The 17,035-nt window shown below is 30.9% G+C and overlaps 2 protein-coding genes, 1 long non-coding RNA gene and 1 pseudogene across 4 annotated transcripts; all 4 read right to left on the reverse strand.

Moving 5' to 3' along the window:
- Positions 1–184: 184 nt before the first annotated feature.
- LOC104753232 (uncharacterized) lies at positions 185–1,271 on the reverse strand (annotated as a pseudogene). Its single transcript, XR_015585425.1, has 2 exons — positions 750–1,271; positions 185–586 (listed from the first exon to the last, which is right to left on the reverse strand). The product of XR_015585425.1 is annotated as an uncharacterized LOC104753232 (transcript).
- A 602-nt stretch (positions 1,272–1,873) lies between these two features.
- Positions 1,874–2,885, reverse strand: LOC147925013 (uncharacterized). The gene is made up of 2 exons (XR_015584680.1): positions 2,331–2,885; positions 1,874–2,228 (listed from the first exon to the last, which is right to left on the reverse strand). It is a non-coding gene; the product is annotated as an uncharacterized LOC147925013 (long non-coding RNA).
- Positions 2,886–9,370: 6,485 nt separating this feature from the next.
- Positions 9,371–10,305, reverse strand: LOC104749262 (auxin-responsive protein SAUR36). The gene has a single exon (XM_010470851.3). It carries the CDS (start codon positions 10,081–10,083, stop codon positions 9,571–9,573), a length of 513 nt encoding a protein of 170 aa, XP_010469153.1. The 5' UTR covers positions 10,084–10,305; the 3' UTR covers positions 9,371–9,570.
- Positions 10,306–14,231: 3,926 nt separating this feature from the next.
- LOC104749263 (protein GRAVITROPIC IN THE LIGHT 1-like) lies at positions 14,232–16,305 on the reverse strand. The gene has a single exon (XM_010470852.3). It carries the CDS (start codon positions 16,001–16,003, stop codon positions 14,519–14,521), a length of 1,485 nt encoding a protein of 494 aa, XP_010469154.1. The 5' UTR covers positions 16,004–16,305; the 3' UTR covers positions 14,232–14,518.
- Positions 16,306–17,035: the final 730 nt, after the last annotated feature.

Here is a 17,035-nt window from a genome sequence, read left to right on the forward strand (position 1 = left end):
CAAGTTGAGATCAGGTATCTTACGAGATCAACGTACGAGAGAGGGCACTTTTACTAGAGTCAGAAGACTCTGACCGAGAGAAAGAGAGTCTCTCTTAATTAGTCTCTTTACTAAAAGACTCTAATACATCAAAAAAAACCCATAGCAATCGTTTAACATTTAAATCGAAATCCAGAAGAACAAATTTATAAAACAAGTTATCATCAATTAAAAGAGAGAAATATACACAAAATAGATATCAGACACAATTAAGTCCAGTACTCTCTCCATATTATTAAAATATTAAAAAACAAGAAGCTAGTGACCAACATAGAGGCAAGTAGGACTCCCAACCACAGTTGATGTAATATTCCGAGAACTCAAGTCAGATTGCATCTTGACCTCATCACAAGCAAATTCCATCGTCCCTGACCCTGTCATGTTTTCTCCGCTATCCGGAAGAAACAACCGCAACCCTAAACGCACTTCCATTCTCTCCTTAATGTCATTCATAATGCTTTTGCCGATTGCACCATTAATATCCTCTTCAGAGACAACCCCTGAAACCTTGAGCAGTTGAGGGCAATGGCCTTGGAGATTGTTGTAACTGATCAAGCAAACATATTCTTGATTGTTCGTTAGAATATATATATATATATATATATATATATCAATAAAGAAACAATTAAGTTAAATAAATAAATATTTTAGAAGCATTATATATATATATATATATATATATTTTAGAAGAAAAAATAAAACGTTGGAACCTTCTTATGGGTGAAGTAGCAATGGTAATATTCTTGTAAAGTAAAGAAGCTTGAAAGTATCCTGGTAGACATATAATAAAGGAACCATGAAGTTTTTCGGGAACTCTAATTGATAAATCCCAATTTGCACTAAGACGAGTATTTGTATCGAGCACCGTAAAATTCATAAAAGCTATTGTAAGATAAGGCACTTGAGTTGATTTATTTTCCGATGGGAAAGAGGAATATGCACATATCGCGCCACAATATAATCCCAAAATTATCAATTAGCAAACACACAACACAATAGTTTCATGAATTGGTTCCACTTGTTCCTTTTCTCTAATCGTAGAGTTAGATTCTGGAACTTCTTTTTTGACTTCTTTCTCAACAAAAGCTTCTTTTTCGTGTTCCATTTTGTGTCTTACGTTGACCAAAAGAAGTGTACAAAAGAAGATGAGAGATTGTAAGAAATGTATCATATAAACATGTTTATATATGCACTTCTTTAGTTTTTATTTTCTTCCATAAGATCTATATATCTCCTTTTAATATTTTACTTTTTTTTTTTGCTTATTTAGAGTTATTTCTGATTCCTAATGAATTGTGCTATTAATTTTTTTAGTATATGATATTTAATGAAAATCTAGCAAAATTAAATATGATCTTTGATGGAAAAAAAACAAAAAACTGAATTTCCATTTATTAAAGAAAATCACTTTTATAAAATATAAATTAGATCAAAAATTTATCTTTATTAATTAACTCTAGATCCTATAATTTAATGTTATGATATGTCACTGAACATGTGTAGCTCTAGACACCTCTTTGTAAAAAGCTTTATATTGAGCATACTTTGGGACCATTTTTATAAAAGGTTAAACTTTTTTATCTAAATCAAATCTGATTTCAGTGAATCTAACGAACACATACATTTTTATTCAAATACCTTAGATACTACTTTACTCCATTTATATGTGCATGCTTGGGGGTTGGGGCATATATAAACTAAAATCAAAATAGTAGATTATTGACACCGTTTTATAAACTTTTTACTGAAGAGAAAAATCTACGTTAAATCGATATCAAACCGTAGAATATTCGAGATGTTTTATATATAATGCTATGAAATATTCAAAATAAATCCAACAAATATAAATTAAAAGATGGTTCAGTTTTCATGAGAAATAATTAGGCTAAAACAATAAACTAATTAATGATCATATGTAATCATAGTGACATATAGGGTTTCCAAACGCAGTTGCTGTAATCTGAGATTTGGAATCAATATGAAACTTGGCTTCATCGCAAGTATAGCTCATCATCCCTTTTGTCATTGCTCTGCAATCCGGAAAAAATAACCGCGATCCGAACCACACTTCACTTGTCTCCTCAATATCACCCATGATATTTTTTGCAATTGCACCTTTGGTATCTTCCTCAGAGACAACTCCTGAAACCTTTAGCAGTTGAGCCCAGTTGGGTTGGAGATTGTTGTAACTGATCAAGCATAATTAGAGTTGTTGTTCTTAGTTTGAATATAAAGAAGTAATATATATATAGATTATTTTCAGAAGAAAAAAAAAGAGAAATGTTTCTAACCTTTTTGCGGGTGAAGTAGCAATGGTAATATTTTTGTAAAGTACGGAAGCTTGAAAGTCTCCTTGGAGACATATAAAGGGACCAGGAAAAGTTTTGGGGACTCTAAATGATAAGTTCCATTTTGCACTAAAACGAGTTTTAGTTGAATTTAACACCGCAATATTCATAAAGGCTACTGTAATATCCGGCACATCATGATCATATAAGAAAGACGGCAGTACCATGATACCGATAAAAATCATGCAGAAGAAGACACTGACTGAGAATTCAGTTTGAGTTTGTCCAAAAAAAAAAAAAAAAAAAAAAAAAGAGAATTCAGTTTGAGTTTTTTCATCTTCCATCTTTGTAGTAATTGACCCAAGAGATCAAGAGAGAGGAAAACGAGTTTCTGGAGAACACAACAAAAAAGGAAGATGAGAATTTGCAAAAAGTATATGATAAAACATGTTTATATATTTACGCATGAGGTTTGGGTACACCGATTGATAGATTAAGTGGGGGTTATTGGTTTGAGATTTGAATAGAGTTTTAAATTTTTTAAATATTATGTAGAATTCTGTTGTTATTTTAAATATTTGAATAGAGTTTTAATCTGTTGTTATTAGATCAAAACTTTGTTAAATTCTGTTAAAGTTTAGTGTTATTAGTTTATGATTTGTAAAAAGTCATTTAAAATCTTAACAAATCTGAGTTATTGGATTCAAACTTTTATAAAGTCATTAAAAGTTTTGTGTTATATATATATATATATATATATATATATATAAAGTTAACTTTGCTCACTTCTCCTTCCTCCACATCACATCCACCTAATCAAATTTTTTCTATTTTTTTGTATAAAAAATACTATTTTTAATATTCATTCATTGCATATATATTACTTATAATCAATAATAGTAAAAAATAAAGAAATAACGAATTAACTAAAATTAATTCAATATTAAAATAGTATAAACAATAATATATTTTTTAGTAAATAATAAAAATAATAAATATCTAAAATAAATTAAGTAAAATAAATGAAAATTTTAAAATAATAAAAATAATACTATAAATTTGTTTTAGTAACAATGTTATTATTAAAATTATAACCAAAAAATGATTATATTCCAAAATTTAGAATGGGTTAATGAGTTTTTAGAATGTAAGTAAGATTTTAATGCATGGTGGAGTAAAAAACAAGTTATGTAATCAAATATATAAAAATCTAAACATAAAAATAAAATTGAAGTGAAACATGAAAATAGCTTCTGTTTATCTACCTTAACACATCTAAATATGTGATTCTCATACTAAAATTCCAACTTACACATATACCACAGATTAAATCTAACAAAACACTTTTTTCTTGTAGCGCAAAACACTTAAATTTAAATCATTTAATTTTAATATTCTATTTAAATCTATCAAAGGCTAATTTTATTACATATAAAACTAAAAATTACTATCTCTTTTTTCTTTTCTTATAAATTTTGTTATTGTTAAATACAAAAAATGGGTAGTGATATCTAATTTTCAAAATCTCAACATTACGATTATTTGAATTTTTTTTAATTTTATTATATAACATGTATAATGACATTATCTAAACTGTTTCTCATAAAAATTTGGACAAGATATAGAGACAATAGTATAAAACTTGATGGTTAAATTTTATTGTGGCTTTCAAATATCAAATAACTAAATTCAAATTCAACGCTCTATTTATTTCAAATATTGGGACAGTAATTAATGGGTACGGGAAAGAAACGTATAATTCAGAAAATAATAAAAAAAATTATCTAAACTATTCTTGACAAAATACAAGACGAAAGTTTTGGGAACACGAATTCAAGTAGAACATATGCGGATATACTATTTACTCATGTGAATTATGCGGAATGAGGTTTTTTCGGATCAAAAGAATTTTAAATATTCCATGCAGACATATTAGACGGGTTTGATCGCTTCACAATTATATTTAGGTCATCTGGAAATTCTATGATACGCAACATGATGGGTATAGACAAGTAGGCATGAACGGTATCATATCATTTGATGAAATAATATGGTTAATAGTATTTATTTTTAGTTGATATGCTCTTTCAGTGTAATCGTATATCTATATATCATATTGTTCATATTAAATAAATAATTATTATTCTATTTTATTATATGAAAAAGATTGCTAGCTACATGATATGCAAGAATGCATGGTCACACATGCCAAGTATAATATTGTACTCTCAACTACACGAAGTAGATGTATTGCATGACCACATGCATGAACTATATGACATCATGTGGTTAACACCATAAACATACAATTCTGATACACCGGTTGACTCACTCCGGCGTTGACCAAAATTGACTAAAAAAAATTTCTAGTTTTTTATGTATACTATAAAAAACCAAAAAAAATTAAATTGCTACATAAAATATTTTCTAGTTTTTTTTAAAATTAAGACATATTTTATATTATATAACTAAATATTTTGTTTACATCTTTAATGTATACATTCTTATAATTAGTAATTTTTATTTTGAAGCTAAACTAATAGTCAACTTTTTTACAGTCAAATATATTGTTTTACAAAATCAAATTTTTGGATCTTCTATCTTCTATATATTGAAAATAAATATTGTGTGTTTTTGTTGTTTACAATCAAATATATTGCTTTATTAAATAAAAAAATGTATTTAAATAAATCAAATAATAAGTTGATGTTTTTAATTGCAATAGAAAAAAAATAACTATTATAATAATGGTTAAATTAACATATATACAATATATTTTCTATTGCAAAACTGAATAAAAGTGAAATGAAAAAGCCTTAATATTTTTTCACTTATTATAATAATTCTTAATAAAAGTGAATTATAAAAAATTTCAATAGTTCTAATGATTTTGATATGTATTTGGTTTGGTTCTAAGTATTTTTGTTGTAGAAATATTTTTTGTGGTTGAGAATATTAAATCATATTAATTTTCTAATTTAGATAAATTAAGTAAGAAGTTGATGTTTTAAAATTATTAATGTTAAAATAAGTAGTTTTCTTATTTGATTTATTACAACAAGATTATCTGGTTTGAATTTAATATCTTATGAATGATTTTTATTTCAATTTTATTTAAGTTTTGGAATTGAAAAAAGGTAACTATTATAAGACTAAATGAATGAAATATATATACATAATATATCTTTATTTTGGATCCATATATATTTTTAATTATAAAACACCATAAATGATTTCTAAATAATTCAACTAAATTTTTTTATTTTGGTTTCTAATACTAAAAAAAAAAAATTGCATATTTTTATTGGTCAACATCGGTCTACGCCGGTCAATATTGGTCAACATCTGATTATGATGAACAGTGTACCGGAATAAGATGGTTGTGATGTTGAACACATGACATCATATAGGTTGTATATGTGGCCATGCAATATCAAAGTTGGCATGTGTGATCATTTTCAAAGTTGGCATGACATCATATAGGTTTGTGTAGCTGGTGATCTAGTGTCAAATCAAACCTAATGTGCACTCAACCACGATCTAGTGGTGTCGTCGTAACACTTCAGGTCGAATCCACGTAGACCAAACGATACACAAAGAAATTATATAGATTGAGTATAGCTAAAGCAAGAGAAAGTTTGTGCTTCAAGTAATCGATTAAAAACAGAAAATAAATAAAGGTTTTGAAATCAAAGAAATATATTGGGCATAGGGAATCAGTTGGGAGATACAATCTCAGATCTAGTTGATAGATTGGGAAAGCATTAGACACAGTTCTTAAACTCAAAATTCAATTATAAAGCTAACCTACTTCTGCAGCGATAGCTAACTATGCAAAGAAATAACTAGACCCTAAACTTCCGTTTGGATCTAGCTAAACTAGTAAGCATTAAAGCTCAGGTTTCGATTCGTTCACAAGGTGCCTCAACTTCAACTTCCGTTGGCTAAGGTCCACCTTGCTCACATATGTTTCTTTCAAGTAACTCAACAACACTTTCGGTGCCACGATGAGTTTAACCTAAGATCTTAATCTAGGTGATCAGTCTAGCTTAAGCAATAAGAACAACTATAGATGAAGAACAATAAGATCAATCCCAAATCTAACAAACCTAAGTTTAGAGAATCATAAACCCCCTTTTGAAACCCGAAACCTAATAGTAAAACTACTCAGATATAGAAATAAAATAACAGCAAAACAAGAATGAAAAAATCATAATTGAATTGCAGAGAGAAGTAAATAGGGTTCGGAAATCTTCTCCAAAGAGATACAAAGGATTGGAGAACTTCTCCCAAGCTTACAAGACTCAAAAACGGCGTAGAATAAAGATGTCCTTTTTTTTAGAGGTCGAGCCTCGTGCTTAAATAGTAAAATAAAACCCTAAAAGTCGGTTTAAAACGAAAAAGGAAAAGTTGCTTCGGGTTCGGGATCGGTCGATCAAAATATGGATCAGCCGATCCATGATGCTTTTTCTATGTTTGCTCCATCTGCTTGCTAGTCCGATCAGTCTTCACCAAATGGCTCCAGATGCTTGTTACCATCCCCAAAACACTCAGTTTCCTTCAAAAGCAACCTAGAACCTGTACAAACTCATAAAAGTCTAAAAAGACTCTAAAAGCACACTTTGACTCAATAAAAGACTCAAAACAAACCTAAAAACTATGGTTAAAACCTATAAAATACAGACACATCAGCTGGCCATCTTTTCCTTTACTATATCTTAAAAATAGTTACGGTAAATTTTTTATAATTTAACTATCCGGTTGACCAACAGTTTTGATACGATTACGGTAATTAATAGTTTCAATTAATATAAATTTAACCATATATTTACGATCAACAATCAAGGTTTTTAAATGTTATATACGGGTACAATCCAAAATACGGTTATGGTTTAGTTTTGATAATGCCTAAGGACAAGATCACTCTCTCTCATTGTCTTTTTATTTAGTTGTCTTCTTTATAGATATTAAAAAAAAATCATCATTCATTTGTGTCTATTTGAAAGTGAAACTAAACCGCATATCAAAACTCAAATTATGTATGTTATACCAAATAATTATTTTAAGTTAATAAAAATTAAATTTGATAAACAGAGAATACATATATTCTGTCTAAACCTGTAATAATATATATAGTTGAATATGTAATTGTTTAAAGAGAACGGTTACGGGACGAAATTTTTTATGCACACAGAACAAGACGAGTATCTTGTTCTAAAATATATACATCTAGGTTAAATACGTGAAATAAATAAAACTGAAGCTGAATCCAAATTTGATTTAACACCCCTAAACAAACAGTTCGAGATGTTTGGATTAGTTGAAAATAATATATACACAATATTACTTATCTAAATTAATCTTAATTTTTTCTTATGTATATAACTCATGTAGGTGTTGATTAGTTTTCACTTATTTACTTATGTTTATCTAAATTCTTTCACTTATTTACTTATGTATATCTCAATTCTTTCACTTATTTACTTCTAACGATTTTGTTGAATTCTTCAAAAAAAAATTGATATATAAACTATAATGAGGTCATATATTGTAATATTAATTAAGAAAAATGAACTAGGTGTAGTTTGAACTCTAAACATTTAAGACTTCTAATTAGGTGTTAACCACTACACCAGCGTACTTTTAAAACTTGATGCTCTTAAAACTTATATAATTTCGTGATGCTTAAATCATCAGCTTCATGGGCTTTAACTACGGGCTAGACCTGCTCCCAAATCTATTTTATATATTATTTTAACAGGATTAACAATTTGTCTAATGGTAAATTTATCCGGTTTGGTTGAGTTCGGTTATAAAAGTTAAAAATGGATTAGTTTTCAATAGGTCGTAGGTCTTACCTTGTGTTCTCAAGTTGGTGGTATATGCCTTTAGGCTTCGGAGAAGATCAATCACTGATGGTTACGGCCACTACTTATCCATATTAATTTCAACTCGATCGAAATTGGACCTATCTAAGTACATTATCTATGAACCAACTTGAACACATATATGTATAACTGAAAAATAAAAAACAATATCAGGGATACTTTAATATATCAAATAACTTTTTCAAAAGGTTTCATATAGTATATTATTTGAAAAAACAAAGTGTATTATTGTTCGCTTAACCACCAAAATGGCTCCATTTCTTGATCCAACGTGAACAATACGAAGTTTCATACAAAGAACACGTGACAATACTCGTTATTTGTTCCATGCTAGCGTAAAATATAAGTAACTGTGTTGCTAATCATTATTCCGATAAATTGGACACAATTATTAGTCAATTACGAATCAAATTGTAATAGAAAGCCGATGTTAACGTTGTTGTAGGCTTGTAGCCACGAGTGACTATTCTAGTTGAGCGAACTCCATATTTAGTTGTTATTTGCTAAATAAACTAATATAACATATGAATGTGCTTTTTTATACGTATATTTTATTCTTTAAATATATATTTTTAGTTTTTAGCTTTACCATAAAAATAAATGTTTTTTTTTTGTGGATTCACCACTAAAAAGTCATCACTACGTATCGAGATATCGAAAGGGACTCTAATGGCGACGAACACTTCAATGCTATTGCTAGGATATCTCCTTTTGGCAGTATTTTCCTCATAATGTTTTCCAACCATGCATCTTATTCACCAATTCAATACTTACACGAAACCAGATTAAAATATAATCACTAAACCTAATTATAGACTGGAAAAAAATAGCTATATAACAATTTTTCTCATCAAGGTGATTCCTAGGCAAATCAATTTGGAAGGCTATCATTTTTGCAACTAAACTCTTTCTTTCTTATTGGAAAATGCTTATCTAAATAAACTCTCAATAATTTAATAAAAAATTCCCAATACATGTAGTAGAATTAGTGGGATTAACAATGATGAATTATTGTGATTGATAACAAATCGTGTGTAGGTCCACAAATGAATAGAATCGTGTTAAACTTTTCTTTGGGTTTTTATCATTTTCATAATTCACTATCCTAATCAGAAATTCATAATCATAATCATACCAAAAGCAATCATGCAAAAGGAAAAAAAAATTCTCTAGATTAATTTACATTATCGCCTAAATTTCAAACTTAGGAAGAATCTCACTTTCACATATACATAATGCATATATCTAACAATAGGGTAACAAAAAGAACGTGACAAAAGTTAAAAAGGTCATAAAGGTAGAAACTAGTAAAGAGAGTTAAATAACTTTATCATCATCATCTTCTTCTACCGTCGTTATTGCCGGCGACGGCTCCAGGGAAGTCTACAGAAACCCGAACCGGATTCAATTCGGGTCTGAACCCGTTTGAAATCCGAATAAGGGCAAGGGATAGTGATTCCACCTTCTTGGCAAAACCCAAATTCTTCTTCAGCCTCTCTGAGAAGCTCACCGAACAGAGGATGGTTGAAGTAAACGATAGGCACCAAAACCCTCTGAAAGTCTCCGTCTTTTTTACCGACGTAAACCGCCGAGTGACCTTTCGGAACCGGGTCGGGTTTTTCTCGGATGGGTTCCTGACCAATTGGTATGTACCCCAAACTTGAGCATTTCGAGCCAAGAAACCTAGCGCTGTGGGATGTGAGACTTCGACCCCAGCTTATGAGCTTTGTGATGGCTCTCGGCTTACAAACCTGTTGGTTCGGGCTTAACCGGATGTATCTGGAACGACGTATCCGGATTCTCCGGAGGATCCATCTTGAGATTCCTTGAATCGGTCTTCTAATCTTGATTCCTCTCAACCTCCTCATCGTTGACAAAACAAAGAAACAGAGCTAACTGTTTTGTCTCTGTTTTCCTCTGTTTGAGAGCAAAGAAACAAACTTTAAGAGTTTCAAAGCTCTGTTTTCCTCTGTTTGATAGATTGAATTATATAAATAAGCGAAGAAGATTAGAGAAGGGGAAGAGTAAAATGAGAGTTTTGAGGATTATGTGGCTGTGTAAACGGCTAAAGAGGAAGAGCAGAGTAAGAGACAGAGGAAGTTTAAATAGAGAAGAAGCCAATAAGAGAGACTGAGTCAGCTCAATGAACGGTTGGATGAGAAGAAATCATCTCAACCGTTGGATTAGATTTTAGTAAAATGAAACTTCCCCCTTTATGCTTTTCTCACCTAGAGAATTCTTCATTATTATTAACTCCCCACTCATTAATTAAACGACTTTATGTTTTAGGCATCAATTAACCACAATTTCTTAAGCATTTTCTACTTGCCAATAAAAATCTTATAACTGATATATTTAATCGACTAACAAATTTTGATGCAGAGAAGAGGATGAGTCACCGAAGGTTCAAACTTGTTTGATGATATAGCAATTATGATGCAATCACACGTGTGATAGTCACGTGGCAAACATTTTCTGACCCGATTCGGTAACCGTAACACTCCACACGATAATTATCAAAAGAACATCTTCTCAAGTACAGTACTATTATGTTGTCATTTGATCAATTTTAGCTTGCACGTTATGTTGCACAATAAAAGATTTTTTTTTTATAAATAGATTGTGTACGGTATGTCCCTATAGATTAATTCATCATATGCAGACAAGATAATAAGTGTAGACAGATCTGAGTTTCAGCTCTTAATTTGATTTTGTTTAAGACCAACTTGCATGTGTTAATCTAACGAGACAAAAGTTTTTGGAGTATTCATTTATATATTTCTGTTGTTTTTATACTAAAAGACGATTATAGTTACTAATAGATTATGAGCTTGATCCAGTAGATTCGTCTGTGTAACGATGGGATGGTGCCAAAGTTATATAATTTTTAATTTTCCTAATCAAGATTTCAAGTGCTGTTCGCTTTGTTTATATACTTTCGGAGAAAATATAATTATCACTTTATCAGCATATTAATAATTATGCATACATGATAGATACATACAGCCTATATAGATATTCCATTTATGTGTGTATATGTGTTGTTTTGTTCCAACGAAAATAGTTTGCGTGCGAGAGAATATGATTGTGTTTTCCCATTGTGAAAATGATACTTTATAATAGTATAATCAAACTATTATTCATCGTTCCATGACTCCGTACAAGTCCATTACGTACACGAACGTGTCACTCGAAGCTTTCAAATGTGTGGGTCTCATTTGACTCACTTATGCATGTCCAAATTATTTAAACCTCCATGCATGGTAAATGTTTTATTAATTTATTTATTTAAATGAATGAATGAAATAAGAAATCTTATGCTACTAGATAAATTACATGTAAATAAACAATTATATATTTATCTCTTCTGGTTTATATTAATGTTGTCATGTTATTACTAATTGAATTTAACTTCGGTCTAATACATTTTTAACGAAAGAAATAAACAAATGATTTAGAATTACTTTAAAGTAGTTATCAGAGTTGAGATCAAATCATATGTTTGGAGTAAAATACTATAAGCTTTGATTGGTAACGTGTATACTAGCAAACTTTACTAATTTAGTAGTTATGAACTTATTATCAATCACAAAATGCTAAGAGTTAGCAATACCAAACTTAGCAATATCATTATTCTATTAGGAGACAAAAGAAAATTACTTTTTCAAAAAAAAAAACAAAATTATATATCTATTTCTACCACTATATTTTTAACATTATTTCTTAACATTTTAACTATTGGTATCATTTACTATTTTGTCTGGCTAACAAAATTTTTTATCATTCAACTGCTCATAAACTTCCGATTTAACAGAATAAAATAAGAATAGAGTAATAAAAATAATATTTCGAGTAGTGTGCGTATAGAGAGTCCAATTCTAATATCATTTGTTTTTCTCGTAAGTAGCAAACAAGTTAAATAATGATATTGACAAAATAAAAAATATCATGTTGACAAAAAAAACATCGAATTTTCAATTTGCTGGTCGCCGACTGATGGGAAGGATATGTTACCAATCTAATTAAAATTAGAGCGAAAAATCCACTAGTAGGAGGTTACAAAATAAATATAGCTAGGAAGTCAAACTCAAATTAAATAATTATACCATATTTTGATTTCATTTTTATTAAACATTGCTGGGGATTACGTTTTTTAGTTGGCTTATCACATTTTCTTAATCAGCTAAACTAGTACAATATGATTTGTATTTTCAGTGCGAATCAATTCATTACCTACTTTTGGTATACTAAACATTTAATAGTGGCGAATCAATTCATTACCTACTTTTGGTATACTAAACATTACGTACTTTTGTGTTATAATACAGGATATTTTAGAGGTTTTTTTTTGTTTAGAGGTTTTTTTTGTTTCATAATATCAGATGTTTTCAACTTTTTAAGTAACTTTTAGATTATTTTTCTATTTTTTGTTATTTATTTTATTCAGTTTTGTTTATGATTAGTTGAACTTTTTTAAAGTGATTATTTCTTAATCGGCGTGCTTTCATTCAAAACATCTTATATTTTGAAACAAGAGAGTAACACATTTTTTCTTTTTTTTTGAAACTTGAAATATGGATCGATCTTACATGTAGTATTCTTGCAAACAAACATACTTGTATGTAAGTATGTAACTAATGTGTAGCACATTTGACATTTATTCATAGGTAAAGATCACTTAAAATAAACAAAAATATACGTACAGAAGTTAATTTTCAGTTTATTATTTAAAATTAGTGCTTCGTTTGACGTAAGGTAAAAACAAAAGAGTTTGATTTTTCTTTTCTAAGATTGCATTATAAATTTGTCGTATACGACTGATATTCAAATACTAAAGTAAGAATAGTAATAAAAAACCTATACGGCTGTTGAGACCTAAAAAAACAAAAGATGTATAGTGGGTGTTAGAGGTGAAAATTTGGATTAACGATATTGTATACTCTTTCTATGTTATAAAGATGGATGTTTAGAAGCTTTTACACATATTAAAAAAATAATAATTATTAAGTTTAAATATATTTTTTCTTTGACTAAAGAAAGTATTGTTTAATTTTAAACTAATAATAATATAAAATTTTAAATATTTTCAATGATTACTTCTTTAAGTTTAAAAAACATTAATCTTTGTAAGATATAAAAATATTCCAAAACATCAATCTTTACCAGAATGAATAATACTTAACACTAAAGCATACGTACCGCTGGCAATATATGTTTTTGTCTTTATTTGTACGGATAATCGTACCTGACGTGTCATAAACGCTTTTCGATGCTTCGAAGGCCAATTTGAAGTTCCAGGTTTATAAACTCATAACACGTCGTTAACGTTTAAAGCTTAATTTGCCCTCACAATCTCACATAAAGCAAAAGATAAACAATCGTTTGTTCTAAATACATTTAGTCGGTTCCTAAATTTGCGGTGAACTGAATACTAACAACGATAACTTGATTCTAATTTTGACAAATCGGTCTAAAACCTCTTACTTCAACAAAGCGATAGTCAACTAAAGAGAAAAAAAAAGAAGATATACATACACCAAATAATATACAACTATATATTTAATTTGTCATATGTGATCATAATTTGACGATCGTATATATATTCGTATACAAAAATCCTAGTTAGTCGTGGTACGTAAAAGGACGTCGTACCAGATTTGTGTATTGCTTGGTCAAGTCAGCCATGACAAGCAAAATATTTGAAGGTACGTCGAAGCCTCGAAGGAATGTTTTTATGAATGTCTGTCACGTGGACGTTAACACGCACGTGCATTACTTATCCATTTAAATGGTGACAAACTAAGGCTTAATCAAGCCCAATAACTAACTATCCGCAAAAGCAATCGGCCCAGATACGACATTAAGGCCCAGGTTAGTTAGCCGCGCATGGGCTTAATCAATCCTACGAATAAACCTGCACGTAGTGCTGCTCGGAAACACGAAAACAGCAAAATCAAATCCCAGAATCACAGGTTGATGTGAAATTTGATCAAATAGAGTCTATAGCTATAGAGAGTAACAACTTAATTAGAAACTTTATATTTTGATAATCAATCTGTTACAACTTACTCCTATGAAGAGAAACAATTTAAATTATTGCAATCCAAACAAAGAAAATCACCATAGCTGTACACTTTTAAACGAAATCAATAACTCAAATCAGACTTAAAAGAACACAATTAATCACAGAATAGTAAGAAGGTAAAAAAGTTATAACCGTTTATAGTGTTCGAGCCGTCAAAGTCCTTGAAAGCAGCTTTGTGATCAGAGAAACTTGAGCGTTGGCTTAACCATCTGTCTCTTTCATTTACATTTGCAGCCAGTAAGGTAAACTTGAGACTGTATCACCGTGCACCCGATTTTAAACCCTGGAACCACTGTGAATCCTACTTTGGCTCGAGTAGGATTCGTGGAGAACTTCTTGTCTTGTTTTCTTTTCACGACATTCTCCATGAAGACAATCGAAAAATCAACTCCGCTTTCGACTTGGAAAATCTCAACCGCAGGATCAAAGGACAAGGCTAACTTGTGAAGGGTCCAAATCGAGCTAGCCATCGTGACATAAGACTCATAGAATGTGCTCAGAGATCTCCAAGAACTCAACACAGCTTCGTTTTCATCCATGTTGCTGAATATAGAAGATGCCATGTTCGGGTGAATGAGCTCGTGATACTTCTTATCGCAAAATCTAGAGAATGCACAATCTTTATCCCTTTCCAAAAGCTCCATGGGATTGCTAGATACATGTTGCATCAATTTCCTCAACGAAGACTCTGAAGAACTCATCTCAGACTCTTCATTCTCATTAAGATCAAATCCTTCACCATCGAAACCTCGAAACATCCCCAAGCAAACATACGACAACAATGCATACCGGTTATGTCCCTTCTTAGCATAATCTACCTCAGGATGAACAGACTTGGCAGCTAAATCCAAATCCCACCCAGCTTTTTCCATCAACTCAATCAGAGTCTTAGTGAATCTCTGAGTAGCTTTGAAGGCATCATGCAACAGAGACTCATAAACCCTAACCGATAACAGAACATCCAATGATGATGAACTCGAAGACAGTCTCCTTGACAACTTGGAATTAGACTTTTGAATCTCACCTAATTTGTTTCTCAGAGTCCAAACCTGCAAATCCTTAGCATCCATCTCAGCTTGTAACCGGTTAGAGACGGTTCCCAAAGCTCGAAGCTTGCTCTGATTCTCCTGAACACGAGACTCTAAGCAAGACCCAATCGCTAAATCAGACTCATCAAAATCCAAACTTTGGCGATAATTCCTATAAAACTGCTTCAAATCAGACAGTTTCTGGAGGTTAGAGACGAGAGCTCGATCAGCAGCCTTGACGTTTTCTTCAACAAACGGGGCGTGAGCAGCTTGCAATTGAAGATACGAAGCTTCAAAAGACGAAGCAGTAGCGAAAACAGAAGAGATCAAACTCGAACCCATCTGGGTATCCAATTTCCTAACCTGAGAAAGCTTCCTTTGATTATTATTAGGTTTCACACTCACCTGCGCATCGTTCACCGGAGATATAACAGGAGATCCCGGAGAAGAAGAGGTGAGAAGAGGCCTGTCGGGTTTAAGAACGACGACTTTCTGATCGGTGATGAAATCCTCGGAGGAATCGAGGAGAGAGAAACCCTCAGCATCGGTTCGTTCGTCTTCGGTGAAGAACTCGTAGGTCTTGGTTTTGACCGCCATGGCTAGTTTCTGAAACATTTGAGAGAATTGCGGAGGAGCTGCTGCTGCTGTGATTGCCGATGTTTCCACTTCCCGCATCGCTCAACAAAAATTTCCAAAGATCAAATTAACAAAAAGAAAACCAAATTTTTCTTAAATCGAATCAAGAAAACGAAAAAAAAAGACTTGATTTTTAACAGTCAAAACTTTTGTGAAGGTTTAAGCTTTGAGAAAGAGTTATTAAATGGTGTGATTTGGATGCATCTGCAAGTAAGGAATGCAACAACAACAAAGCCTTTCCCTTTCCAATTTCTCCACCCCCCCCCCCCCCCCCCACTCTCCCCTTTTCTTTTTTTTTTTCAGTTCTCTAATTTTTTACATTATTTTTTTTCCTCTCTAATTCCGCTGACTTTTTACTTTTTGGTGATGATTTGGTTTAACGGTAACAAAGTGGAGCTAGAATGACTAACCGGTTCTACAATTGGTGTAACAGCCAACCCAACATGGTTAACTATTAAATTCAGTTTTTTTCTGTAGTACGAAATTTACCTTTTTTGGGTTATTTTGTTAATGTTATTTGATACTGATTTAGTTAATCAGATTGGACATGAACTGGTTTAAACAAGAATTAATTAACAGTCGAGAAAAGGTGGGTTAACCTTACGTCTACGTTACCTGTTGTTATTAACGCTCGTATCTATAAATGTGAACGGCACGAAATTTAAGTGTGGCATCCACTTTCTTCTATCTACATTCCTTTTTTCATTAGACTATTTCATCATTGATAGTATTTAAGCTTACGATGTTACCGTATGTCCGGTTAGTGATAATAACCTTATCAGTTATCATGTTATTATGGCTATAAAACAGGATAAAGATTTATTAAGAGGGAGCTTTTATTGGCACTAAAATGTAAGTATAAAACCTTTTGATTAATTTGACCACCATGACTAATCATAGCTTTGAACTTTGAAGACACTTTTACGAGAAGACATGCCTTTCGAAACTCATCTCCCAGATTCTTTGCTTTATTTCTTCCCTTTTCTTGACGTCTTTGTGATGCTTTTAGCCAACATTTTTAGTGGTAATTGTTTAATCATGTCCTATTAAAATCTAATATTCACGGTTTCA

This window comes from Camelina sativa, chromosome 16 (assembly GCF_030686135.1).
Source record: "Camelina sativa cultivar CO46 ecotype springtype chromosome 16, ASM3068613v1".
In the NCBI taxonomy this organism is placed as follows: Eukaryota; Viridiplantae; Streptophyta; class Magnoliopsida; order Brassicales; family Brassicaceae; genus Camelina; species Camelina sativa.

Bases quoted from the DNA above. Each gene is read 5' to 3' on its own strand.
- LOC104749263 (XM_010470852.3), bottom strand. From the start codon at position 16,003: ATGCGGGAAGTGGAAACATCGGCAATCACAGCAGCAGCAGCTCCTCCG.
- LOC104749262 (XM_010470851.3), bottom strand. From the start codon at position 10,083: ATGAGGAGGTTGAGAGGAATCAAGATTAGAAGACCGATTCAAGGAATC.